General features: G+C 36.8%; 6 protein-coding genes, 2 long non-coding RNA genes and 1 pseudogene across 12 annotated transcripts; 5 read left to right on the top strand and 4 right to left on the bottom strand.

The window, feature by feature from the left end:
• Nucleotides 1-247: 247 nt before the first annotated feature.
• On the bottom strand, nucleotides 248-1,725 carry LOC104745884 (peroxidase 72-like). The gene is made up of 4 exons (XM_087493015.1): nucleotides 1,492-1,725; nucleotides 1,204-1,395; nucleotides 952-1,117; nucleotides 248-863 (listed from the first exon to the last, which is right to left on the bottom strand). Exons 1-4 carry the CDS (start codon nucleotides 1,723-1,725, stop codon nucleotides 445-447), a joined length of 1,011 nt encoding a protein of 336 aa, XP_087349141.1. The 3' UTR covers nucleotides 248-444.
• LOC147949392 (uncharacterized) lies at nucleotides 952-2,001 on the top strand. The gene is made up of 2 exons (XR_015585108.1): nucleotides 952-1,092; nucleotides 1,212-2,001. It is a non-coding gene; the product is annotated as an uncharacterized LOC147949392 (long non-coding RNA).
• Nucleotides 2,002-2,517: 516 nt separating this feature from the next.
• LOC104745898 (uncharacterized) lies at nucleotides 2,518-4,371 on the top strand. 3 transcript variants are annotated; one of them, XR_002036176.2, is made up of 7 exons: nucleotides 2,518-2,645; nucleotides 2,901-2,998; nucleotides 3,082-3,153; nucleotides 3,256-3,340; nucleotides 3,502-3,628; nucleotides 3,777-3,877; nucleotides 4,026-4,371. It is a non-coding gene; the product is annotated as an uncharacterized LOC104745898 (long non-coding RNA). The 3 variants fall into 3 exon arrangements; XR_015585106.1 differs by having other exon boundaries at nucleotides 2,523-2,645; nucleotides 3,262-3,340; XR_760791.3 differs by having other exon boundaries at nucleotides 2,550-2,645; nucleotides 2,879-2,998.
• Nucleotides 4,372-10,686: 6,315 nt separating this feature from the next.
• Nucleotides 10,687-11,897, bottom strand: LOC104745875 (dehydrin Rab18). Its single transcript, XM_010467244.2, has 2 exons — nucleotides 11,239-11,897; nucleotides 10,687-11,150 (listed from the first exon to the last, which is right to left on the bottom strand). The coding sequence occupies exons 1-2, from the start codon at nucleotides 11,557-11,559 to the stop codon at nucleotides 10,923-10,925; spliced, it is 549 nt and encodes a 182-aa protein (XP_010465546.1). The 5' UTR covers nucleotides 11,560-11,897; the 3' UTR covers nucleotides 10,687-10,922.
• Nucleotides 11,898-12,187: 290 nt separating this feature from the next.
• Nucleotides 12,188-13,940, top strand: LOC104745866 (thioredoxin domain-containing protein PLP3B). The gene is made up of 8 exons (XM_010467232.2): nucleotides 12,188-12,464; nucleotides 12,612-12,686; nucleotides 12,779-12,826; nucleotides 12,936-13,078; nucleotides 13,182-13,254; nucleotides 13,332-13,393; nucleotides 13,508-13,605; nucleotides 13,700-13,940. Exons 1-8 carry the CDS (start codon nucleotides 12,381-12,383, stop codon nucleotides 13,807-13,809), a joined length of 693 nt encoding a protein of 230 aa, XP_010465534.1. The 5' UTR covers nucleotides 12,188-12,380; the 3' UTR covers nucleotides 13,810-13,940.
• LOC104745855 (toMV susceptible protein tm-1(GCR26)) lies at nucleotides 13,927-17,391 on the bottom strand. Its single transcript, XM_010467222.3, has 9 exons — nucleotides 17,076-17,391; nucleotides 16,295-16,960; nucleotides 15,988-16,194; nucleotides 15,689-15,904; nucleotides 15,384-15,606; nucleotides 15,008-15,255; nucleotides 14,711-14,889; nucleotides 14,370-14,623; nucleotides 13,927-14,292 (listed from the first exon to the last, which is right to left on the bottom strand). The coding sequence occupies exons 1-9, from the start codon at nucleotides 17,205-17,207 to the stop codon at nucleotides 14,138-14,140; spliced, it is 2,280 nt and encodes a 759-aa protein (XP_010465524.2). The 5' UTR covers nucleotides 17,208-17,391; the 3' UTR covers nucleotides 13,927-14,137.
• Nucleotides 17,392-17,669: 278 nt separating this feature from the next.
• On the bottom strand, nucleotides 17,670-19,409 carry LOC104745842 (salicylate/benzoate carboxyl methyltransferase-like). The gene is made up of 5 exons (XM_010467202.3): nucleotides 19,253-19,409; nucleotides 19,029-19,161; nucleotides 18,551-18,934; nucleotides 18,198-18,455; nucleotides 17,670-18,102 (listed from the first exon to the last, which is right to left on the bottom strand). Exons 1-5 carry the CDS (start codon nucleotides 19,300-19,302, stop codon nucleotides 17,740-17,742), a joined length of 1,188 nt encoding a protein of 395 aa, XP_010465504.2. The 5' UTR covers nucleotides 19,303-19,409; the 3' UTR covers nucleotides 17,670-17,739.
• Nucleotides 19,410-19,502: 93 nt separating this feature from the next.
• On the top strand, nucleotides 19,503-27,397 carry LOC147949391 (uncharacterized). 2 transcript variants are annotated; one of them, XM_087476092.1, is made up of 11 exons: nucleotides 19,659-19,920; nucleotides 20,219-20,278; nucleotides 24,295-24,793; nucleotides 24,882-25,085; nucleotides 25,155-25,244; nucleotides 25,327-25,434; nucleotides 25,515-25,766; nucleotides 25,847-25,885; nucleotides 25,974-26,273; nucleotides 26,370-26,888; nucleotides 26,966-27,397. In XM_087476092.1, the coding sequence occupies exons 3-11, from the start codon at nucleotides 24,305-24,307 to the stop codon at nucleotides 27,239-27,241; spliced, it is 2,277 nt and encodes a 758-aa protein (XP_087332218.1). In that variant the 5' UTR covers nucleotides 19,659-19,920; nucleotides 20,219-20,278; nucleotides 24,295-24,304; the 3' UTR covers nucleotides 27,242-27,397. The 2 variants fall into 2 exon arrangements, with proteins under 2 accessions (XP_087332224.1, XP_087332218.1); XM_087476098.1 differs by lacking the exon at nucleotides 20,219-20,278 and having other exon boundaries at nucleotides 19,503-19,920.
• On the top strand, nucleotides 20,431-23,767 carry LOC104742315 (uncharacterized; annotated as a pseudogene). Its single transcript, XR_015572938.1, has 4 exons — nucleotides 20,431-20,567; nucleotides 20,665-23,253; nucleotides 23,342-23,447; nucleotides 23,535-23,767. The product of XR_015572938.1 is annotated as an uncharacterized LOC104742315 (transcript).
• Nucleotides 27,398-27,646: the final 249 nt, after the last annotated feature.

Genomic DNA, 27,646 nt, shown 5'->3' with positions numbered 1-27,646 from the left:
GACATGTTATAAGCTTTTCTAAAGTAAATATTAAAATTATTTTTGTGATATAAAAAAAGACTAAAAGACATGAAAAATGTTTTATATTCCTTTTAGTTTAGGTCTCTTTGCTTTTAATGAGAATAGACATGTGACACTCTTTCCACTGTTGATATGTCACTGAATGAGTTGGCCATCTTTCATAATATACATTTTTTAACTTTTTGTCCCAAATACGATATGTTAGTTGGAAATTAAAGTCTGAAAATATTGCAAAAACGCTAAAATAGTATATAGATCATAGTTCCGAAACAATATCAGATTTTAGTAAAATGTACAATACACACTCAAACATATAAAGCCAAAAGAAATATAAAACTCAATGATACGTATACGTCCATGCCAAACAAATGCATGAAACTGAAGCGTTGTTCATGATATATTGATATATAAAGATAGATTTGATTAATAAGCATGGTTAACCCTCCGGCAGATGCGTCGGATCTCTCCCTTCACGCCAGTCAACGGTGAGATATTTCCCATCTTCACCATCGATTTAGCAAACTGCTCGAAGAAGGCCTCTTGATTCTCAGCGTATAGCATCACAAGCTCCTTCGACTCTCTGTTCTTTGTGAACAGAATCTCATCCGAACTCAATAGACCTTTGTACATGATCAAGTTCTTGAAGTAGTGGTTGTCGAACTTGAACGGTGTCACCAAGTCGAGGAAGAAGAGGTTCTGGTCACCCCCGGATCTCGGACATCGTTTGCGCAACAGGGTTGCATAGTATTGGCTTAGGGTCAGATCAGGCTTCCCGTTACCGGACTGGTTGTATAACCTCTGCCGGAAACTCGTGCACCTCGAGTTTCCTATGGTGTGACTTCCTGCGAATCAAACATGTTATGGGATTTATTTATAAGCAAGCTTTTTAATTAACATTGGTTAATTAAGATGGATGGATAGATATATTACCGGAGAGGGAGACAAGATCGACGAGATCGAGTCCTTGACGCTTGAACTTAGTGAGGATGGTTTGAAAAGTGTTGTTTGGAGCAGGAATGTCATTGTTGGAACCACTCAAGCTTGCTCCTCTCGCGTCTCTTCTTCCTAGAGGTACTTCCCAGCTTGGTCCACCCGTCTGTGTATATATATATATTTGTTCATTTTTCCAATTTGATGATAACGCTCATATAATTTTGTGTGTGGTGAATTGTGATGACTTACAATGGCAGTTGAGTCTCTAGCGGCTAGAGCCAAGATATCAGCGCAAGAAACTGTTTCAGGACACTCTTGTTCTAAGGCTTGTTTGATTTCCTCGATGAGTTCGAAACCACGAGCTGAGTCACGGTTAGGGTTTGATCGTTTCTCGCTGATTATGGTTCCACTGCTGTCCAATAGTATCGAAGCATCACATCCCTGCAGTGCCAAACATAACGAGAAAAATATGTTAAAAGTTATTTAAAATTTTATCGTATGGTGTTAAACCTTATGAAAGTTTGCTAAGCTTCAGACCTTGACGAAACAATCATGGAAATGGAGCCTGAGCAAGGAGGCAGGCATGCGAGGATCCTGTGCGAATGCTTTAGCCACAATGGACTGAACAATCTCTTGGGCTTTAGGACACGAGTGGTCGTAGAACTGCGGAAAGAGATAGCCGCCAGTTCCATATGCTTTGGAACACAAACAAAGAGGAGATAATGCAATGAGAGAGAGAGCTGCAATAAAGATGTTTAATGACCTAGCCATTTTTTGGGATATTTTTTTTCTTTCGATGACTCCTTGTGTTTAATCAACTCGGTTTCTTGTAATTGGTGATTGTGTGTGATGCAAAGGATTTCATATATAGAGTAGACTTTGTGGACATTTGAGAAAGAGGTTGGAGTTGGTAACTAATTGTAGCTGTATATTGGATTAGATGGATACATTAGTTGATCTTTAAGGATTGGTATAAATACAAGATTTGTTAAGACTTTTTATTCATTAATTAAAAGCTACTCATGTATGCCCACTTTATGTACCTCATATGCAGTTGTTGTATGGGATATTTGTTACATGTACTGACTAGGAACATTAGTATTAAAACGTATACAGTATTTTGCTTTTAATAAATTTATACCAACCTGAAAAGATATTCCTACTGATTTGTGATATTAAATGGAGAGGTTAGCATGAAGAGTAAGCTACGCTAAACACTTGCCCTTGTAGGGGGTTTTACTTGGTTGACCATTAACCAAATAAATAGTCAAAGAAATAATCTCTACTATTATTTTGAAACACAGTTTATGGACTAAACCTTCGTTTTGTAAGAAATTATAAGGGTATGCCATTGGAGTTATAACCAAATATTCGATTTTTTAAAGGGTAACGACGAAATTTCACATCCCCTCTAAACGGATAAACACGCGGGTCGAAATAACCCGGTAATCTAACCCGGTTTTATGTTATAATCTCAGTCGTTCATTGCCTAATTTTTTTAAAATCCTGACCGTATATTTTGAGATCTTTTTAATCTTAGTCGTCCATTACTCTGTCAATATTAAAATAAGAAACAAAACCCTAACCCAAAATTTCTTTTTCTCTGTCGCCTCTCTCTCTTTTAGCAGAAGAGTGGACGATGATGTTCTGGGATTGAGCTTCACCAAGGAGAAAGCAAAGGCAGCAAAGCAGTACGTAAAGATATCGACACTCTCTCTTTCTTTTTTTCTCCCTAATTGCTTCTTATTCTATTGTACGTCCACTAATAGATATGTAAGATCTATTTTGATTTCAAGTCATTGTTTGGGCGAAACTAGATCTTTTGAGCTTGATTCTCTCTCAATTTGAAAGGATAGTATGTTTGATTTTGAAACGATTAGGATGAGTATGATTTGTGATATTGTCGTTTGTTCATTGGATGTAGTTTTTTTATGATGATGATACAGGAGATTTCTTGCTATTTTGATCTGGAGCTTGGGAAAATCAAGACTAAACGTTTTGCTGCAAGAGAGTGTAATGGTGGACGACATGATTGGCACAACAGGTGAGTTATAAGTCTGTATCTTCTGCATATAAATTTGTAAACACTCTCCGTTCTGCTTAGATACTTATGTTTAAACATATTAGGAACCATAAGCAAAGGTGCGGCTCTGTCACTTATGCTTAAAGATAGCTTACGGATCTGATCCTCATACTGTGGTAAGTGTAATCTTATTGGCTTAGTGTTTGTAAACGTTTTGTTCGTAAAATTCATTTGTTTAACTTAAAAGAAGATATGAAAGTTTTATTTATGATGTTTAGGAACAGGAAGAGGTAGGTCAAAAACTTTATCCCAAACAAAAAGCGGGTCTTCTACTAATGTTTTTGATGAAGTTTGGAATCAATGGTGAGTATTGGATCTGTTGATGATGAAATTCAGTTAGTGATGTGAATTTCTTTAAGTTCGTTAGTCTTGGAAAGATTGATCGAATGAATAGTTATCATCATAATCACTTAAGATATTCCCCCACATTCTCACTATATTTGATGCTTTGTTCCTTTGAATAGGAAAAGCATGCGTTTTAAGAACTCAGTTTCGGATATGTTGATTTGGAGGTGATAGCTATACAACAGGTCAAGAGTTCAATTAAAGAGAGGTGTTGACATTGTTGTTAGAATCCTTGGTCGTATGAAGGTACGTTTCTCTCTCTCTCTCTCTTCTTATGCAAACATAAAAAATTGTAATTTAAAATTTTTAAATTTGGGTTGATATATGCATTTCTCCACTGAACGTCTTATATATGCTAAGTTGAGGTTCTCTTTTTACTTGCTGGTGGCTGTAGTGGATGCTTCAAATTCCTGGGGCAACCGGTTACATGGGATCCATTGGAAATGATAAATACAAAGAGGCAATGAAGAAGGATGTACAACAGCTGGTGTCAATGTAAGTTGATTCTCTGGTGTTTTTTATTATTATTTGAGTCCATGTACAGCAGGTGGTTGGTTTCTCTATGAGGATAGTATAAAGTTATCGGTTATAGTAAAATTTCGTAATAACAATAAATTAAGATGACATATGTTTTTTTTGTCAGGTTCACCATCATGAAGATGAGTCGTTATCAACCGGAACTTGCGGTATTTGTGTTGTTAATGGAGAAAAATCTTTTCAATGGTCTTGGAAAACCAGCAGAAAAATTGAAATGATGCACTACGCTAAGTGAGTTTATTTTTGGTTGTTTTAAAAGTTATTGTAAGTTTGAAGCAATAATAGGTTGTTTGGTCTTAAAGTTAAGCTTAGATAGTAGCTATATTGTGCCTCTAAGATTAACCGCTGAACTCAAGATCAGAGATGATACTTCTCTATTCTGTTTTCCATATTATACGTTCTGTACCTCAAAATTAGAATTTTAGTAATTTAGTCAGTTTTGTTTTCTAGAATTTTAAATGAGCTTTACCTTTATCAAAAAATTTTGAGATTTCCAACTGATGAAAGTATCATTAGCTTATCGATCTTGTGGTCACCGAGAGGTTTGCTCTACATGTGTCGTTCGACTCCGTTTCGTCCTTAGGGATCCTATATGTTGTATCTGTAAGACCGAGTCTCCTATCTTCTTCGTCACCAAGGGTGATTAATCACTGTTTACTCTTCAATTGTATCTATGTTACTGAAACAACCCGACCCCTTTTTTTTTTTAATAATTAAAAACAATATATAATTAAGCATCCCATACTACTTAATTAACCAACCCAAACCACAACTCAACATTAAACCAGCAATAACATTAAGCACAGCGGAAACATACCAATAATACAAAACCAACAACATCATCAATACAATAACATTCCTAACCATTCTATCCGACAACCTAACATAACACTAACCAAGGTTCCAACAACATAACCAACAAATCCAATAACACACAAACGAGACCCTAGATCATCCTCCTCCTCATTGCCATGATTCCACGTCACAAACCTGCACACCACAAACAACAATTGAGATGTGTAAGTATTATCACAAATACTTAGTGAGGCAATCCTTCCATCTACTGGGCTATACACACAAGCAACTGAGATTCCAATGCTTAACAAATGACAACCAAACACAAACAAACCAGGAAAAATCACGAAACAAGCAACTTGGTGTCGACCGACACCAGAGAGGTGTCGATCGACACTGACCAAACATGGTGTCGACCGACACCTAACTGGTGTCGATCGACACTCCCTTCGCAGACGCGAACTGCACGAATCCGAACGACGAACCTCCGTTTCCAATCATCTCCAATCTGTTCCAACCTCACCCAAAACCTTCAGGAACCTATAAGAACCATAACACAACCACCACAAGAAAGAACAACACCACTAACACAACCAATCAAGCAAGAACAACACCACAAAGCACCATCAATCAAGCAAGAACAACAAAGGATTCTCAGGCTTAGATAAGCCATGGTCATGCACTCACCTTATCAACTGATTATAACAACCAATACAACCAGTTGAGACCCTCCTAACGTCTGAAACAGCCCAGAAACGCCCTACAACAAGCCACACAACCAAAAACGACTTATAACCAAACTGGACAGAAACATCAGAAAAGAATAGTCTCAAAGACGAAACCCTAAAATCAAAACCAACCGTTAACTATCAAATCGCTCCGGTGAAAAGCTACCCCTAGACGTCACGAAGTTTCCCACAAAAGTTCAGCACCACACGAGACCACGATCTCAGTTACAATCTCCGATGGTCCCAACTCGCGTCTGAGAAAACGTGTCTCACGAAACTGCCAATAACTCATCGAGTTTAAATCCAAATCTACTTCTGTAAAAAGGAGAATGACGATGAAAGACTTGGGAATAAACCTACCAAATTTCATTACCTTTGAGAACGATTTGATATGCCGAAACTGTTTCCTCCAAAACCCTAACGATTCTGATCTTTCTCCTTTAATCTCCTTCACACCACAATAGGCTCTCTCCTTTCTCTCTATCTCTGAAAACGGCGACAAGACACCCTAAAACCCTTAATTTGTCGCTTCTCCACTTATAACACGATTTAGGGATTTTCCTTGAACCAAACCGAACCAAACAGCAATTAAAACGAACCGGACCAAACCAGAAAACATGGTATCGATCGGTACACCAAGGGTGTCGATCGACACCCACACCAAAACCTTAAAAATTGGTTCGCGGATGTTACAGTTACCAATGTTATCGCAATTATCTTTTATTTTCATCTAATAATATAAAACTTTGGCTGAGATTATTTCTTCTATTACAATTACTTAAATAGTGAAGAACTTTTTGTAAATTTTTCAACTTTGTCTAACTCAATAGTTCATCTATGTCTCCCACTGAATTGCTGATAAGGGATTTTATGATTACAATTTGCAGGCATTGGGTGATTATACAAGGACGAAAAATGATTCTCCACATTGCTCTTCATTTGAAGTTACTGTTCTTTAACCATTTTTTTTCCTTATGATTATTCTCTTTTAGGTAAACTGTGTGACTGTGTTTCCCAGAAGTTTAGAAACGGATCACAGAGAGATGATGAATAACTCGGTGCTGCTTTGATTTATCTCAAGAGATTTTAGTTACTGTATAAGCTCTATTTTGCAATGGGATAGTTTGGAGGCGCTTGTGAAATTGTGGAAGAGAAGGATGATGAAGTAAGATTGCCAAAACATTCCGGGAGATATGGTAAATCTGTTATGGGATCATCGAGTAAAGATTCGGAGCGGAAGCCGCGAGAGTATCATGGCTCTCTTGAGTATGACATTGATAAGCTTTTTCAGTCTATTTCTGTGAAACCATCATCAACGAGGTTGATGAGTTCTTCTTTCCATCTTTGGAATGTTACTGTCAATCGGTGGGATGTGTTTTAGTCTTGATGATGTGAATAAGGATTTCTTCTTAGTCTAATGCAAGACTATTGTTGCTGGCCTAGAAGTTTTGTAGTGAATGATAGTTAGTTAAGGGGATAAAGGTGTAAAGCTGAGCTAGGTGAAAGTGTCACGGTATTGGTTGGCGATTAGGTCAGATGACTAAGCATATGTACTGTAAAAATTTCAATCTTTGATAAATTGCAGGCGATGGAAGGAAACAAACACATGAAGAGCATTGCCTGTTTGTTGAATCCTTTTTTACTTTATATGCTTAGCTTGAGCATAATGTTACGCATAAACTCTCTTCTTTTTCTGTAATTCCTAAGGTCTGATTGTACTTTCATTTACTTTGTACTCTATGTAGCTTTGAACCAAAAAGAACTTGATTATTTATTATTATCACACGTTACGAAGTGTTATATTTTTTTTTTTACTATTTTCTTCATTACAATTCAAATAAAAATCAGTCTTGACATGTAACATATGTTTTTTTATGTATTATTTTCTAGCTCTAAATATATCTAATAAATTAGAAAGAGTGATTTATTCATATGTAAGCGGTATGAAGCAGACATACTATTTACTCACGCGAACGCATGACATATTTCATATTTGACATGTTTAACAGTTTTACCTTGAGGCTTGAGCCACTTTAAAATGTACATTTTGGGGAAAATTAGAATGTATGTAGAAATCTTATCCCACATGTCAATCTTTTAAAATGTTTAAATCATTTAATTTGCATCAAAACGACAAAATTTCAGCCTATGCAAGTATATTAGAGGATACGAAATGCAACGGAAATGGACGGGATGAGACGTGAAGAGATGGGACAAGACGTGTTTCCTATTCCAAAATCTAACTAAAATCAAAGTGAAATATGATATTCTAATTTAACAGCTCTAAGCAAACTATGAAAGATATTTTGATTAGTTTGAAAATATATAAGTAAATCACTTAACATTTTTAACAAACACGGGATGTGTTTGGTTTTTAGGGATATCATAAAAACACTAAATAATTTCAACCATAATCGAATCAAAAGATTTAAAAAACACTAAATAATTCCAACTGAAATCGAATCAAAAGACGGATTGAAAATCTTTAATCATAAGATTAATTTTTTCTTACAAATATACTCTTAATATAATCAGAAACATATTAATGTTTATGCACATAATTTCATATCAGAACATGTAAATAAAATTATGATTAAAATTTCAGTCTATTTGTGGAATTGCGATGAGAAATAGGGGAGAAATGACAGAAATGGGTAATTCATATAATAGAAAACATTGTACTTAAACGATTTTTAAAAAATAGTTGAGTATATTTCATGTAAAGAACTACTTTGAGACTGGTATTTTGAAAATATTTTGAGATTTTTTGAGAATTAGAATTTCTACTAACTATATAAATTAAACATTCAAATGGAAATACATGTATTTTGTCTAAATTTCTTAGCTAAAATTCAATAATAACATTATTTTATGGGTAATTATTTAAAAGAGAATGGTTATGGGACATAAAATTTCTAACATGATGGATCGGGACGGGATGGGATGGGATGGGACTGGACAAGATTTAACACCCTGTAACAAGATTATTTCAACATTTTCAACAAACATGAGTTGTGCTTGATTAGTATGAATGTATTGTAAGAAAATTTATATTTTCAGCTGATGAAAATGATGATAATGTTTATTTTCGGTATTGATTGTGGTATTCTACATATACACTAAAATATTGAAAACACCGTAAAAGAATGGCCAACTAATTTTTATGGAAAATACTAATATTATACAATTAAAAATTTTAAAGGGTTTATTATTTAACTTAATATATGTTTTATCACTGTTTTTGAAGTAATTTAATTTACTAATTAAGTACATATACTTTAAGAAACAATAATTAAATTTTGAGAAAAAATCCGGTCTATTTATAGTAGTAAGACAATAAATAATATAGATAAACTGAAACGGGTAAGTCGAATAATGAAAAAAAAAAAAATTGAACATTTTTTTAAAGGGACATAAATTTTGGATAAAAGTATGAAATAAAAAATATAGGTAGATAAATTCAAAGGTCAAGCTTTCACTAATTTGGATAAGGATTGACTATGCAACATGTGATTAACCACTTTGGAACGAGCACATAGAAAATTTTGGTATTTTTGAAAACAAGTATATAGTTTTTGAAATTATATTTTTTTTGGATAATTTCAACTAACTAAAAAACCTAAGGGGGGTGTATTCAAACCATGATTTTGGAGAATTTGATGGGATTTAGGAAATTTAGAATTTTGATAGATTTTAGGGAAATTCATATGATTTTCTGTAAAATTCTTTCAAATCCCACCTAAAACCATGAGATTTGGATTTCTGTATTTTTAACTAAACAAATCTTACAGAATCCTCCAGAATCCTAAAAATTATTAAAATCCTAATCCACAAAACTGTTTTCAATAACAGTGGATTTTAAAGTAGATTTTTAAATCATCAGTTCAATAACAAGAGATTTTAATGAATTTTAAAGTAGATTTTTAAATCATCAGTTTAATAACAGTGGATTTTAATAGACTTTTTAAAATTCATGATTGAATAACATAGAATTTGTAAATTTCACACAAATCACTTAAAATGTCAAGTTGAATACACCCCCTAATAATTAATGGAGAACTCTGGTATCCCGTCTAAATTTCTTACCCAATCTCTTTTAATAAATATTGTCTAACGAGAAATTATTTAAAAGAGAAAAAACATAAGACAAAAAAAAAGCTGATGGATACAGGATGAGACGAGAGACGGGATGAGACGAGATAGGACGAAAGGAGATAAAACGGGACACCAGGAGATGGGTTGGGACGTGTTTCCTGTTCCAAACTAAATACGTCTAAGTTTAAATTTTAATAATTTACAAGAAAATAGCATACATGTGCTATAACGTCCGGGTTAATATAATTCTTCGTCATTTTACGAATTTAAAATTTATATTAAAATGTTTTGTCCAATCATCTGTGCCAGAGGTAATCAGACAGATGTATACGATGTGAAGTAGAGGATAGAGACTAGAGGTAATTAGATATGAATGGAAGGGAGTATGTGTCACAGTCAATATCGTGCTCACTTAAATTAAATGTCAAAAATAAGTACATAGTACCAATAATATGTTGAAAATGTGTAATAATCTGAATATAACTAATACAGTATTATTAATTTCAAATTATAATAAACATATTAGCCCGTGCAGTAGCACGGGTTACTACCTAGTGCTAATTATTTTGCAAGCAAACTAAATAATCTTTTGACTGATTGTGTGCTTAACAAATAGATACGGCTGATAAAGAGTACGACAAAGACATAACAAAACTGTAGATAATGACAAAATCATTGAGAAACAGCTTCAACTGCTCTCCCTCACAAAACCAATACCAACTATTTTCCTTTTCTTTTCGTGCAAATGTGACAAAGAAGAACAAGTCGGCATACAGAATTCGACTACGCGACGATGTATTTAGACTTTTTCAATATGTCTTTTCGTCATTTTCTCACGTCATTCATTATTCGTTTACATTACGTACATTTTTAAAAAAAGACAAATTTACAAATCTCGCTCCAATATTAATACTTCATAGGCCCAAGCATCAATTCTAATTCGGCTTATGGTAATGCCCAATCCAGTGGGAAAGCATAGCGAGTTCGAAAAAGGCCTAATCCAATATTAATTACGCAAACTGTCTTACTAATTGTTGTGTGTGTTGCTACAAGTCAGCAGTGCATGAGAAAAAGGCCTCAGTAGATTTATAGATATGAAATTACACATTTAGTTAAGTAATAGCTACACCGCTAAGCTGAGAAAACAAATAACAAGAAAGTAGATTTATAGATATGAAATTACATAAAACAGACATCTCAGAACATAAAAAGAGCCAGACGCTCATGACACACTCCTGTATCTCTCACCCACACACTCATACAAGCCAGCACACATCGCACGACGTACATACATAAAAAGCACACATACAACGACCAAATGCGACTGCGTCACAAACCCTCCTTATTTTATTAGTATTTAATATGTATACATGTTTGTGTAAAGCTTAACGGCCACCACCACCGGGAAGTTTCTCCTTAATCTTGTCCATCATCCCCTTCTTCTCGTGGTGCTCGCCACCATAACCGCTGGCATCATATCCGGTGGTAGTTCCAGTTCCCATGCCACCCATTCCTTGAGCTTGATGACTAGATTGATCATGATGACCTGGCAACTTCTCCTTGATCTTTTGCGTTATTCCCTTCTTCCTCCTGCCTCCTTGTCCATCATCCTCCTATTATATATATAACATCAATTAGATGATCACACATCGTACAGTAATTAATACATCATAAAATCTTGTTTGTACACTTGATTTATACCGAGCTAGAGCTGGATCCAGATCCGGAGCGGTGAAGCATTCCTCCCAAGCCGCCACCACTTTCCTTGTGGAGTTGCTCTTGGCCGTGGTGCCTAGCTCCTCCGCCAGTTCCAAAGGCTTCGGTCCCGGTTCCGGTTCCGTATCCTTGGCCACCAGTTCCATAGGTACCCCCGGTGCCAGTTCCGTAACCTCCTCCGCCAGTGGCTCCTAGACCACCGTGTCCTCCGCTGCCAATTGGGTTTCCAAACTCGTCCAACTGCTGGATCGGGTTTCCATACTCGTCAGTGGCCTGACCTCCTGGACGGTTCTGGTAAGACGCCATCTTCTTCTTCTTATGTTAAGCAAATACTTTCACTATATAAGATTGAACTCTTTTTCTTTGGTGATATTTAGACTTTGATGAGTTTTGATTGATGAAGGTTCGTTAACGCATGGAAGGTAGCTTTATAGTCAGGTTTCGGATATGGATCAACTATTAAACTATTGAATCATAATTTGTAAAGGGACGCGTGGTAGCAGCAGAAAATGTCGGTTTGGTGATTGGACATACGTGTCCGTGAATAAACCGAACTGTTTTTAATCACTAAAAGAAATGGGAATTTTGATTTTTATTACCGAGCTTTCATGTGGATACCAAGTACGTGTTCATTACAATCCCATGACAGGGTGATGAATCTAGTTGGAAAGAAAACAAAAAAAAAAAAATATCTGTCTTCTTCCTTTGTGTCGGTACTAAACAGTAACACTAACGTAGAAACGAGACACGTAACTGTTGTCCTTGAAAACGATGAGACTTTGTTAATTATTTCCCATACACGTATGGTATACCCCATCCGTTCAAAGATTGAAAATTGGATGGGCCTGAGAAATTTGGGTTCCTATTCGGGCCAAGAATCATTTATTATGAAGGCCCATATAGTAAGATAGAGGCCTTACACAATCAAATCCAGTTATCAGAAAACGCTGCGTTTCAATGATACAGTCGATGGTGGTGTTCGTCAGGAGTTTCTCTCTCTCTGCACCAGATTTCAAATCCTTAATGTTAAAAGAAGAAGCTCTTCTCTTGACAAGAAAGAAGAAGGATACGAAGAACTGGGATTTCTAGGGTTGAATAAAAATTATTGAATAGGTTTGGTTAAAAAGATGGATCCAGATGCGGTGAAGTCGACCCTATCGAATCTGGCATTCGGGAATGTATTGGCGGCAGCTGCTAGAGATTATAAAAAGGTAATTCTTTTTCCATAGATTCTTTCTTAGATCTCGATTTAACGTTTATTTGGGTGAGCCATTTAACAGAGATGGAGATGAATTTTTTAGGACACCTTGTGCTAGATGATGAATTGATGATTTTTGTTACCATGGCTGGGTGTGCAGGAAGTTCTTGCAAATGAAAAGGCGCAAGGTTCAAGACCTGTCAACGAGGAGGTTGATCTTGACGAACTGATGGATGTAAGTACAAATCAAATGAGAACATGTTGTTATGCTTCTCTTCTTTTTTTTCTAATCTATGGGAGACTTGCTGAGTTGCTCATGTTGTGTAGGATCCAGAGCTTGAAAAATTGCACGCTGATAGAATTGCAGCACTCAAGGTTCAACTTCACCATCCATATCTTGTTTTGGATTGGTTTAACTCTTCTAACTTCTTCATTAGTTAGTATGAAACTATGAACTAACCCCTAAGATATGATGTCCGGACAGAGAGAAGTGGAAAAGAGAGAAGCATTCAAAAGGCAAGGACACGGTGAATTCCGAGAAGTTAGCGAAGGTGACTTCTTGGGTGAAGTCACTAGGAGTGACAAAGTTATATGTCACTTCTACCACAAGGAATTCTACCGTTGCAAGTAAGTTGCAATACTTCTCTAGTCTCTCTCAGTCACATCACTTTTGTTTTGGTCTTTGATATGCGAATATCAAGTACTGAAGCTATGCGCTTAAACATTGTAGGATAATGGACAAGCATCTGAAGACCCTTGCACCTAGACATGTGGACACAAAGTTCATTAAGATGGACGCAGAGGTCAGTAATCCTCTTGATTAACATTTCAATTTGTGGGTGTTAGCTCTTCTAATACTTGGGAGACTTTATCAATGTAGAACGCTCCCTTCTTCGTCACCAAGCTTGCGATCAAGACTTTGCCCTGTGTTATCCTTTTTAGGTCAATCTTACATTTTCACTCACTTGCGCTCCCTTCTTTTTTTTTTTAACGCAATTGGGTCTCTTGGGAGTTTAAACTAATGAAAACACGAATGTTGGAATCATTATTCTTCAGCAAGGGTATCGCCATGGATAGGCTTGTAGGGTTTCAAGATCTAGGTGCCAAGGACGATTTCTCCACTACGAAGCTGGAGAACCTTCTGGTTAGAAAAGGTTGAAGCTGAACCAATCTCTCACATTCTGATTATTTGCTACTTATGATATTACAGCTTTGATCATTTAACCATTTTTCTTTCTTTTTTCACAGGAATGCTTAGCGAAAAGAAAAAAGTGGAAGATGATGAAGACTATGAGTTTCAAGAAAGCATACGTCGGTCCGTTAGGTCTTCGGCTAATGTCGACTCTGATTCTGATTGATCTCATGGCAAGATCTCGAAGCCGTTTTGTGTTTGTTTTTGCCGCTGCTTTTGTTTGTATTGTTTTGTTTATGAATCTTAAGGTTTCATTTCTATAATGGGGAAACTCGTTCTATAATTTTCTCAAACAAACCTATTGATCTTTATTAAGTAAGATAAGAAAACATCAAGTAGGCAACCAAAGAAAAGAGATGCTGCAGTCATGAGGAGAAGAAACCAAACCATAATAGAAAGCCATGCACTAAACGGAAACATCTGCCACACCACAAACGTGCAAATATACAAGAAGCACCAAAAGGAAAAGGTCTGTAATTGAGCTATACTTCACTTCACTTCATCGCTATGGATTTGTATTTTTGAACAGTGCTTGTTATAGCTTGTTCTACAGGTAGCCTTTCCATGCTTGATGCTCCATAGAAGCCATGGACACAACCCTGTGTTCTCTTCAACACAAACTCTGCCTCTTCTGGACCCGATATTGGACCTACATACAAGAAGCTTACTACATAAAACTCTTATCAAACAATGACTGTAGGATTCGAGAAGTTACTATAATTATACCTCCATGACAGAGGACGATGATGTCTGGGTTGAATCTACGAGCAGCATCTGCAATAGCTTGTACACGAACAACGCTTTCTTCCATTGACACTGCGGTTTTCGCCCCAATATTTCCAGATGTCGTTAGACCCATGTGTGCTACTATTATATCAGCTCCCGCTTTCGCCATTTCTTCTCCTTCTTTGGGGTTGAAAGCATATGGAGTGGTCAATAGCCCCATCTTATGCGCTTCTGAGATCATTTGAACTTCTAGGCTGCAGTATCAGACTAGTTTAAGTGGAAATTTAAACAATCCGTATAAAAAAGTGATTTCTTGAAAGGGGCTGCTTTTTGTAGCTTACCCATATCCCATTCCAGTCTCCTCAAGATTTTGTCTAAAATTACCATCAAAGAGACCTACAGTTGGAAAGTTCTGGACACCAACGAACCCAATGGACTCCAACTGCTTCAGAAAATAGACCATACGTCGAAATGGATCTGTTGCGCACACCCCAGCAAGAACAGGCACCGACTTCACTACCTGCACGTTGGATTTGACATATGAAGCGACAGGTTTTAGAGAGAAAATGTTTGAGTAACTAACAGAAGCAACTGGAACGATATGCAAGTTTCTTGGGTAAATGAATAAAGAAACTGACGGGTAAAACTTCATTCGCCATTTCAAGCACGACTGCATTGGCATCAGCAAATGGAAGCAAGCCTGCTAAGGATCCTCTTCCAGCCATCCGAAAACGTCCAGAGTTGTATATCACTATCAAGTCAATCCCACCAGCTTCCTCAAACTTTGCAGATATTCCCGTACCAGCACCTCCCCCGATTATTGGTATTCCCTTCTCAATTTGATCTCTCAAACGTCCCAAAATGGTCTGAGTTCGTTCCAAGGTTTCTGGAGCCAGTGATGATAAGTAAGTTTTCTAATTCCAACATGCAAGTTCCGTATCAAAATGACTAGAACCACCTATTGATCTGGTCGTTAGTGTACTGATCATTACGATAGGGAAGGGCAAGAGAAACCTGGTTTTGCATTGGGGAAATCTGTAGGACTGTATGGAATCCTTTCAGGCCTCAACCCCGTCTTAGATATGTGTCCATCATCATGCTCTCCAGTACTAGGTTTAGTCGAAGCCGTTTCAGAGGGTTTGATTTGTGAGTAGGTTTTAGGACAAATCTCAAGAAATGAAGCAACCAATGCATCTGCAAACTCAGGGTCATTGATGTGATGTGGATAAACATTGACCTGTCAAAATACACAACATTTCAATACCTGAAAGTAGATGACGCAAAACAAAACACTAGTGCACGGAAAATATAGAAAATACCTGTCTCTCTTCCTTTGTTTGAATGAGCTTCTGCAGTTCATTTATGAGCGCACCAGTTGCTTCCGGATCACAGAAAGGTTTCCCTGGCGCATCCAGTGCAGAGACACCTTTCTCTGGGAGACAAACCCTAACATTTGATGTTGATTTGTTCAGTTTATCTGCAATAAACCTTGCAAATACTTTATTCTCTTCTGCTGTTGTTCGAATGAGCGAAACCTGCCAAAGAAAAACAAGATAACTCAAAAAAAAAAAACAGATGCTAATAGAAAAGACAACTTAACATTATACAGATTCCTCACCTGTTCATTGTGAACATGAATCTTTCTTGTTTGGAATTGTGAAGGAATAGTATCTTTACCACCAAAGTTGACCATATCTAAGGCTCCTACACTTAAAACCAACGGTATTCCTTTTTCTATGGTGATATCAAAACGGGAACTATCGCATGCCATCACACCTCCAACTACATGGTCTGCAACCTCGGTTGTTGTAATATCCATTACTCCCTACGGAAGGAACAAGTAAAAGAAACTTAAAAAAAGAAGAAACCAATGCCACAGGCACAACATCTCAACGAATCTCGACGAATGGGGAAAATAGAAAAACCTGTATAAGCCCTTCTTTAACCAAAGATTCCATGGCTCTGCCGCCAACACCGGTGGCATGAAAGACAAGTGTCTCATAACCTTCTCTAGTTAATCTATCCTGGACTGCATTTACACATGAAGTTGTCACACCGAACATGGTTATACCCACAGTACATTTCCCGTTCTCACTTGAGGAGCTTCTAAACATCTCAAGCCTCCCGAGTACCATACCCGCAAAAGAAGCCCCAGCGTTTGAAAATACTAACCTGCTAACACTGTTGATACCACATACATCTACCACAGAAGGAAATAAAACCAAATCTGAGGTCCCAACATAAGGCTCGGTTTGACCACTAGCCACAGTGGATACAATGACCTTGGGAATCCCAATGGGGAGAGACCTAAAGGCTGAGGATATCAGCGAGGTTCCTCCACTTCCGCCAAGACCTATAACCCCAGCAAGGGAATTTTCCTCAACCGCTTGCCTAAGAAAACTCTCAAGGCATTTGCTCATGATACCAACAGCCTCGCCTCTATCATCGGGAAGTTTCAGAGGTTTTGTCTCCTGGTTCGATCCAGAATAACATGAGAGAAGTTGTTCTCTTGTTACAAATGCAAATTCAGCTACATTCTCGATCTGCTTATGATCAGTACCCGCCGAAACATCCACAATCACAACCTCAACCTGTTGTTGTTAATTCCACAATTAAAAACGGCGAAATTGAGAGACTGAGACTAAAATACAATCATCAAGGTGATGAATGAGGTTCTGTTCTGCGTCGGAGGAACTAATCTCATACCTTGGAAGATGAGTTGTTTGAGAATGCGCCGATATTTGAACGCACTGATCCAGCAAGGAATCGTAGCTCATCAAGCTTGGTATCGACGGTTCCTACACAATACACTCGATAACTAGTTTCGTTTGCCGCCATCTTCGTTTCCACAGATCAAAATCCTCCAGATCCAAAAACAAACACTCGACTAGTTACGTTAGTGATTGATATCTCTAATTTTTGACTTTTGAATTTTGAAGCTCAATAATTTGTCTCTGTCGGTTGGTGACGTTTCCAGATTTTACTTTTTTGTATATTGCGTATTTTCCCCCAACTTTCGATTATTAAGTTATTCAGCCGAAATTTATGTTTTATAACAGATTTACCCGATAAGTTTGTTTATTACCAAAATTTCCCATGTTGCTTTATTTATTACGACCAAAGTATATACTAATATGTTTGTTTATTACAAAATACCCATGTTGCTTTATTTATTATAGAGAACGTCCTATTTATTGAGGAAATTATTTCCCATCTACCCTAGAGTTATGTTCTTTTCTTCTTGTAGGTGAGTGATTTCGTTATGGGTCAAAGTAAAGATGTTGGAGCTGATCGGACCACTTACATAAATAACATTTACTTGGTTTCTATATCTAAATGAAATTCGAATAAGAAATATAAAAGTGAATAATTATTTTCGAATCAAAGAAACGACTAGGGAAACAGTCGTTTTGTTCGTGCAGCTAGTATGTTGGGATACGTGATATGCAAACTTGTTAAACAACGTGTCCATAACGTCAACTCCGAAGTGAGCTACAAGCAACGATTCACTGACCGCTCTTATACATTTGGCCTCTTTTTCTCCTGCTTTAGATTTCTGTGAGTGTAACTTATAGTCCTCGTCGTAGTTACTCTGGTGAAGATCAAATCCATGAATCTCCAAGTCATTGATCTCGAAGGAGCCTTCTTTTCGAATCATTTCGATTGCTTCTTCTTTGCTCGGATCATAAAACGGCATGTTGAAAGGACCAACCTTCGATGCACTCACAAGACCCTATAATTGTGGATCATTAAAAAGATGGACGTTGTTAAAATCAACATACAGTATTTTAAATGTCGAAAATATTGGTATTTTTATATGTTACCTACCTCACTGACTAGGTCGCGCAGAGAAGTGGATAACAACGTCCAAAAGTGACAACAATCCCTGTGCAAAGGATCATCAATAGTTTCTCTGCCGATGAAAGTAAGAACCATGCGTCCATTCCAAACCATCTCCTCAGAACGCATTTTCAGAAATGTTGTAAAGTCACTTTGAAATTGAGTCAAATAAGCCTTGTATGTACTTGGAGGACTTGAAGCTGTTATGTACACACACGAGGTATCCTTCTCGAGTCCTTTGGGAACCTTACAAGCTCACAGTTCCATCATTGTTATAACCTTTACTTAATTATGAGCAAAATTTAACTAAGCAAGCAAGTAATTATAAGTAGCTGCCTGACCTTAGAGAGCCAATGGAGGCTGTAAGATGAATGTACAAAATGGAGGCTCTTGCGGGGAAATAGCCTCGAGTAGAAGGAACCTGAGACGAAGCACAAACCTTTGCTTTTGACAATCTTGTTGAAAAAAGCTATGAACTTGAATGTCGTGTTGAAATCATTGCATGGAAGATCATTAAGACAACAATCAATCTCCGGTAGCTTTTGGTTACATTGTTGACATAACACAGTGATCGTGTTCACGATCTCGGACATCGTCAAGAACGTGTTTTGTCCAGTAGCACATCCCAAATCAGCTACTTTAATGTAATTAGGAAAGTTTAAGTTTTTCATCATTCCTTGTGTGTTCTTAACCAAAACCGGTTTGACCTTCCGTATAACTCTTTTCTAAATAAGAAAATGAAGGATTAGATATATATAAGTAATTTTTGTTTTGCATGGATATTAATGAAAAACAATTATATGTAATATGGAAGGAAACCTGAAGAAGAGAATTGGTGGGGTAACTGTTATCTCCATCTCCACCACTCATACTAAGAGCTTTCACAAAAGGGTACCTACCGCTTCTCTCATCATTTCCATTATATTTTTCAGTACCACTCTTACCGTTACACCTGCATCACAAATATATATACATCGATGTCAATTCAACATACACAATAACACAGTACACACATGCATATGCCATCTATTGGGAGAGAAAACCTCGAGGAACGATTAATGGTGTTTATGAAAATTGAATCAACGTCTTCCATTAAGTATTAAGTTGTGTCAAGAAATAAGTTTTGTTGTTTTGGGAAGCTACGAAACTTTAGGGAGGCTATGAGCTTAAGATACTTCGCACAATTAATTTTATAGAGGTGGGTGGGAATTTAATGTTTAAAGGTGTGGTCACTGGTATAGAAGATGTATTCTTTTCGCATTTCCTTTTCAATTCACTACAACAAATATGTACATTGATAGCAGACGGATATAGCTCATTTTCCGTCACTGCTATGAAAGATGAGATTTTTTTTCGCTTACTTTTTAATAGCATCTTATTAACGCTATGATAGGAAAATTATGTAGCGGGAAACAAAAGTGACTTTTGTCCGCCAATACTTAGTGAAATTATTCACTTAATCGCCAAATAAAAAAAAAACCCAAAAACTCGACACACTCTCTCTCTCTCTCTCGTTACAACCTAAGCTCAACCTAAGAAGATTTCTTCTTCTAAATTCTCTGTGTGTGCTCAAATTCTTCTAAATTTCTTATCAATTCTTCAGTTTTATCGCCGTTTGTGAAAAGCCCCAATTTCGCCGTTTGTGAAAAGCCCCAATTTCGCCCTAAATCTCCATATCCATCGCAATTGATAGCTCGAATCCATTTTTGAGGCATGTCTTTCTTCTTCCTCCTAATTTCGTTATTTGTTTCGATTATTTGTGATTTCAAACAGCTTTTGATTTCGATAAGGGTCAGATTTAGTTATCTGTTTTGTTAGGGTTCGATTTATCTAGATTTATTTCGTTATCTGTTTTTTAGGGTTCGATTATTTACAGATTTTGAGAATGTGGAGTTTCGAATCCATCTGTTTTGTTAGGGTTCGATTATTTACAGATTTGACTCAAAAATAGCTTTTGGATTTGAGTATTTGCGCCTTCATAAACTGAACGATTTTTTTTTTTTCCCAAGTGTTGGTGATTGAAATGTTGGGGAACTGAAGCTTCTCATTTCTCTGTACTCACACAACAGGTTAGTATCACTCAACCAATAGTTAAACATTATTATTACACACGAATATTGGTGATTGCTATGTTTTGTCCTTTGAGTCTGATTCGTATAAATAGTGATTAGATTAGTGAGATTTTACACAGTTAGATATTGGTTTAAGAGCATCTGTATGTGTCTGAAGTAGTGCAGTATTGTCTGAATTGTTGCTTAATGTGAGCTTTGTATAATATGTATCTCTATTTTATCTATAAAGGTTAAAATTTATATTATAACATATAATGTTGGACAAGGCATGGGTGCATCTATGCAGGTAAGGAATTATATTTCATAATTAGGTTTTATTTTGGGTTTGGATACTTTAAGATGTTCTTTTAGTTATGATTTTTTTCTTTAATTATCCATTGAAGAGCTGATCCTGGTTATAAAAGTGGAGCTTGGAAATTTGTAAGGGATGTGTCTGCGGCTTTAGGTGACATAGAAATGATAATATGTCCTTGTAAAGACTGTCGTAATGTAGTACGACAGTTAAACAGTGTTGTGGTTGAGCATCTTGTAATAAGAGGGATGGATGAGGCATACAAGGTGCATAGTGATTGGTATCATCATGGAGATGTGAAGTCAGTAGATGAATTTCAAAGTAAACCAACTCAGTGGAATGAGGAAGTTTTTGAGTTATATAAAGCTGCTGAATTTTTTGATCAAGAGTTGGCTTTTAGAGGTGACTTAGCTGACCAACCTGTGGGCGACTTAAGTGAGATTGCAGAGGGTGAGGACCAACAAGAGGATGAGTTCCTTGCAAAGATCCGGGATGCTGAAACCCCACTATACCCTAGCTGTTCAAACCACAGCAAGTTATCGGCTATTGTGACTTTGTTTAGGATTAAGACACATAATGGCTGGTCGGATAAGAGCTTCAATGAACTGCTTCAGACATTGCCAAGCATGTTGCCAGATGGTAATGTCTTTCACACATCATTGTATGATGTCAAGAAATTTTTAAAGAGCTTTCATATGGGATATGAAAAGATCGACGCATGTGTTAATGATTGCTGCCTCTTCAGAAAGAAGTTAAAGAAGCTTGATAAATGTCCCAAATGTAATGCTTCACGGTGGAAGACTAATAAGCGGACTAATGAGGTAAAGAAAGGTGTCCCACAGAAAGTATTAAGATATTTTCCAATTATACCAAGGCTGAAGAGAATGTTCAGATCAGAGGACATGGCTAAGGACTTACGGTGGCATTACACTAACAAGAGCACTGATGGAAAACTTCGACATCCAGTAGATTCTGTTACATGGGCTCAGATGAATGAGAAGTATCCTTCATTTGCAGCTGAAGAAAGGAACATACGGCTTGGGCTGTCCACAGATGGATTTAATCCATTCAACATGAAGAATAGTAATTATAGTAGCTGGCCTGTGCTATTGGTAAACTACAATTTGCCTCCTCACCTTTGTATGAAGAAGGAGAATATAATGTTGACATTATTGATTCCTGGTCCACAACAACCAGGTAATAATATTGATGTCTACCTAGAACCTCTTATTGAGGATTTGAATCATCTGTGGAAGAATGGAGAGCTAACGTATGATGCTTTTAGTAAAAGTACATTTACTCTAAAGGCAATGCTTCTCTGGACCATTAGTGATTTTCCTGCGTATGGAAATCTTGCTGGTTGTAAAGTAAAAGGTAAAATGGGATGTCCTATGTGTGGGAAAAATACTGATAGTATGTGGTTGAAGTTTAGCAGGAAACATGTCTACATGTGTCATAGAAAAGGTTTGGCTCCAACACACAGATATAGGGAAAAGAAGACTTGGTTTGATGGAAAAGTTGAGCATAGGAGAAAGTCAAGAATTTTAACTGGTCATGAAGTTCATCAGAATCTGAAAAACTTCCAAAATGATTTCGGAAATGTGAAAAAGGCTGGGATGAAGAGAAAGAGAACTGTCTATAAAGAACCAGTGTTTGACAGTGATGATGATGAAAGTGAATCCGATGAAGATGAGGAAGTAGAAGTAGATGAAGATGAGTTATCAAGGTGGAAGAAAAGATCCATTTTATTTACTCTGCCTTATTGGGAGGATCTACCAGTACAGCATAATTTGGATGTAATGCACATAGAAAAGAATGTGACTCACAGCATTGTATCCACATTGTTGCATTGTGGAAAATCTAAGGATGGTCTTAATGCTCGTAAGGATCTTCAACATCTTGGTCTAAGAAAAGAGTTGCATCCTACCACAAAAGGAAAGAGAACATATCTTCCAGCAGCACCTTGGTCTTTGTCCAAGAATGAGAAGAAGATTTTTTGCAAACGACTATTTCATTTTAAAGGTCCAGATGGATACTGTTCTAATATTTCAAGAGGAGTTTCAGTAGAAGAGTGTAAGGTAGGAGGTCTGAAATCACATGATTATCATGTCTTGATGCAACAGCTTCTCCCGGTTGCACTTAGAGGATTGTTACCAAAAGGTCCTAGAACAGCAATACTACGGCTATGCGCATTCTTCAATCATTTGTGTCAGAGAGTTATTGATATTGAGGTTATTACAGTATTGGAAGCTGAAATTGTAGAAACGCTTTGTATGTTTGAAAGGTTTTTCCCTCCAACCTTCTTTGATATCATGGTACACTTGACTGTTCATCTAGGAAGAGAAGCTAGACTAGGAGGACCTGTGCATTTTAGGTGGATGTACCCATTTGAGAGGTATATGAAAGTTCTAAAAGATTTTGTAAGAAATCCTGCAAGACCAGAGGGTTGTATAGCAGAGTCATATCTTGCAGAAGAAAGCATGCTGTTTTGTAATGAGTTTCTGAAAAAGACAACCAATGTAGAAGAAAAACCTGAGAGGAATGTAGAGTATGTGAACAGCTCTATATTAGAAGGTCGTCCAATATCAGCAGGAACGTCATTCACTCTTACTGAAATGGAGAAGAATATAGCCCATCTTGCTGTCATTCAAAATACAGCTGCCTTTGATCATTATGTGGAGTAAGTTACTTGTGTATTTCATTCCTTATAAATTATAAGGTCAAAATTATGCTGCTGATAGTTTCTTTTCGTATTTATGATTTGGTAGTATGCATTTGCAATATCTACAAGACTCAAATCCAAGGTGTAGACGTGATGCAACATATTTATGGTCTATGCATTCTAAGAATTTTGCTGCTTGGTTAAAAGGACAGGTGAGTAAAGTTATGAATTTGATGAGTCTGTTTATAAATCTATAGTAGACTCATTCATAATTTTGATTAGTCTGTTTAATTTTGTAGATATCTATTACTTCTGATGGACATGAAGACATAGTTAAATGGCTAGCATATGGTCCACGGTGTACTGCAAGGTCCTATACTGGTTATATAGTTAATGGACAACGTTTTCACACATACTCACTTGAAAGGCAGAGTCAGAACAGTGGTGTTTATTATGAGGCAACGGCTATGTGTAGATCTAGTGCTAAGGATACTTCACAAGTAGTTGATTTGGTGTCATATTATGGGAGAATTACTGACATCATATTGTTGGACTACCATGTGTTCTATGTGCCGATATTTAGATGTAACTGGGCAGTAAAAGGTAATGGAGTTAAAGTGGAAGATGGGTTCACACTTGTTAACTTAAATCAGAGCCAAGTAAGCTTTCAGAAGGATCCGTATATTCTAGCATCTCAAGCAAAGCAAGTATTTTATTCAAGTGAAGATGGATCAAGTTGGTCTGTTGTTATGAGAGGTGCTTCAAGAAGATATAGTAAAGAAGATGTTCAGTCTGGAAATGCAGATATAATTGGTCCATTGCCAGTAGATGTTGACATGGATACTGAAATGGATGAAGCTGAATATGCTAGATCTGATTGTGAAGGCATATATGTGCAAGAGTAGATTCTTGATTCATTTATATATATATATATATATATATATGTTTTTGTTTATGGTTGATGTTTGTTGAATGTTGTAGATTTTATGATGTATTCTATTATATAAGTTCTACGTGATTAAGTTTCTGTTCTAAGTGATTAATTTTCTGTTTACGCAGGTGAATTAAAATGGGTGGAACTAAAAAGAAGGTTGGAGGGAAGAAGGGTGGAGGAAAAAGAAAGAGAAAGTCTAAGGATGATGACGAACCTGAGTTTATTTGTACTGTGGAGGCCCAACCTGTAGCAACAGAACAGCATGTGGAGGCCCAACCTGTAGCAACAGAACAGCATGTGGAGGAAGAGGAGCATCATTCCGAAGAACCACAAACTCAACAGCAACCAGAAGAACCAGTAGGAGAGTTTGTGTTGTCTGAAGAACATGAGCAGCCTGCTACGCGTAAAAGAAAACGAGGACCAACAAAGATGAAAAACCTAGCCAAGGATCCATCTGTTAGAGTGAAAGTTGATTACAATGTACTTGGAGTAGCGGTTGGTCCAGGGTCAGTCAAGTTGGCATCATATGTAGGGACATTGATGCGAGAACACATCCCTATCAACATACCTAACTGGAAGAAAGTGAGTCCAGATCTTAAAACACTTCTCTGGAGATCTGTTCAGGTAACAAGAATTTTTTTTTGTTTTTAAAAAGTCTCTCAATTGAACATGTTCACTTTTATAGTTATGGTGTGAGTGTAAGTGAATGCAGGCAAGGTTTGAGCTTGATGAAGATTGGCAAAGGATATCTGTGATTCACCAGATGGGACATTTGTGGCGATCACACAAGTCTGTCACGGTGAAGGCTATAAATTTGGCTGCAAATAACCAAGAGAGGATGAATTTGAGACCACCAAATATTGGTCCTGTTGATTGGCAAAAATTTGTCAAACTCAAAACTAGTGCTGCATTTAAGGTAATTACTTGTGATTATAATTGTTTAGTAGTTGATTGGTGATTAGTAATTAACATGTTTCATTATTAGGCCGTGAGTGAGAAATATAAAGCAAAAAGAAAGAATCAGATACCTCACACCACTAGTCGTAAAGGGATCAGCAGACTAACAGAAGAAATGGCAAGCATATATACTACAACTATGTTGTTTATTATTATACATAGTGCTTGTACTGTTACTGAAATTTTGTTTTCTGGAACAGAAAGCTGAAAGTGAAGATCCTTCCAGCGTGACAAGACTAGATGTTTGGATCAAGTCTCGCACCAAAAAGGATGGTACACCAGTAGATACGAATGCAGCTGATTTGATTGTAAGTCTGAATAGAGTTGTACACCAGTAAATAGTGTGTTATCGACTAGTAAAACCTGAAACTGTCTTTATGTTTTTCAGCAAAAAGCAGCTGAAATTGGTGGAAGTGATGCTCCAGCATTTTTAACAAATCCAGATGAAGATCACCTCGCCAAGCTTTTAGGACCTGACAATTCTGGTAGGCTGAGGGCAATGGGTAGAGGCATGAGTAAGACCAAATTAGCTTGTTTACAAATGCAGAGCAAGTGTATGGCTGAAATGGAAGAGCGGCAAGTAAAATTAGTAAAACAGGTCAATGCCTTGGAAAGTGAACTTGGCAGAATCAAGAATCAGGTTAGATACTTAAGAGTTCTCTACTATTCATCAGCCAGTTAGAGTAATATAAATTGATGTTATTTTTGTTTATGTTACAGAGACCAGAAGCTGAAATGGATGAAAACTCAGCTGCAAGAGTAACATATTCTTACTTCTTTTCATATCAGCTAAGTGATTCTTCTTAGTGTCGTTTATGATTCTTAGTTGCTCATGAAATTGTTGCAGAGTGTAAACAAAAGAGCACATCCTAAGTGTGTGTTTGTTGATTGGTCTGACATTGATGAAAATGTTGGTGAGGGTCGGATTCTTTCTTCTGATCCGGATGACATAGTGAATGACTGTCGTCTTGGCCCTTATGATCTCAAAGTGTTAGTTGAAGCTGCATATAAACCAGATGCATTTCTATGGAGACCTGCACAAAAGATCTTTCATATGAAAGAAGCTGTTGGACATATAATCGCATGGCCAACTGATAAGTGTAGACTGGTAGACAACAACATCCAAATGGAAGACATTGCCCCTATGGTATTTATAATTTCTAGCAATGTGTTAGCAATGTATTACCCCTGTCTATAATGCTAATTAATTATATTGGATTTGTTTACTGATTGTGTTTAACAGGGTATACAAGGAAACAAATGTAAACTATTGGATTTGTCTAAGGGTGACGTCATTGTTGCTGAGGGGCGTTGGGAGACACAAGAACCAAGTGCGTTGGTTAACGGAATTCCTCTTGGACCAAAAGCAGTTAAAGTATTTGTGGATTCAGTAAAGCAGCCTGATACATCACTATGGAGACCTACAGCTGAAATGTCATTTCTTGAGGACTGTTTGATGGCTTACGTATCTTGGCCCCTGAGTAAGGTTGATTTTGAAAATCCCTCAACTCCAACTGGTCAGAATGCTACATCACATGCTTCTTTGTCTGCATCAAAGGCCAAGTCTGCAGCCACAGCTTCTAAGTCTGCTACAGAGTCCAAAACTTCAGCAACAGCTTCAAAGGCTGCATCGCAGGCCAAATCTGCATCTATGTCTTCTAAGTCTGCATCTGGTTCTGAGTCTCCTGTTGATGATGCAACGGGTCCAATATCACCAATAAAGAATACTTTACCATCACAGTCTCCTCTCAGGAAGTCTCCAGTAAGTGTTTTCATATGTTATGAAGTTGTTTTTGTTAATTATATGATGACTGATGGTTTATATTGTAAACATGGCAGCGCATTAATAAAGTTATTTCCAAGGAGAATAAGAAGTGCAAGTTGATGGATTTAACTGAAAAGAATAGGGTTGTGGCTGAAGGACGATGGGGAACAAATGATCCAGAACATAAGGTTCACTTTACTCGCTTGGGTTCTAATGCAGTTAAAGTGTGGATAGATGTTGTGAAGGTGAAAAATGTAAAAGTTTGGAGGCCATCCGATGAAATAGAGATTATTGAAGATGCACTTAGCTCCTGCATTGCTTGGCCAGAGAACAAGGTCATTATGTCTTAAACTGATGGTTTTATTGTGTAATGTTAAGTACTTGAGATTGCTTGTTTATTTTGGATGTTCTTGAGACTTTGATGGTAAACTGATGTTCTTGAGACTTTTGTTATGTATTTTGGATCTGAGACGTTTATTAATCAGATTTTATGAGATTTTATAAAACAGGTTATGTGTGCTATAATCACATATCAGAAAATGCTATAAAAGTACAGGTAAACGTTATGATAAAAGAATATACCATAGCACAGTAAACAAGATAAAACAGCATTTCGCAACAGCTATATTAGATATGTATAACATAGCACGAAAAATTAAATATTGTATAAATTTTTGCAAAATTATAATCTTGATAATACAGCAGTTTATTAGAGCTATGCTATAAAACTATAACATAGCACGAAAAAACAAATG

Source organism: Camelina sativa, chromosome 2 (assembly GCF_030686135.1).
Source record: "Camelina sativa cultivar CO46 ecotype springtype chromosome 2, ASM3068613v1".
Lineage (NCBI taxonomy): Eukaryota > Viridiplantae > Streptophyta > Magnoliopsida > Brassicales > Brassicaceae > Camelina > Camelina sativa.
Note: the sequence above shows the minus strand (reverse complement) of the source record. Positions and strands in the feature narration are given on the sequence as shown.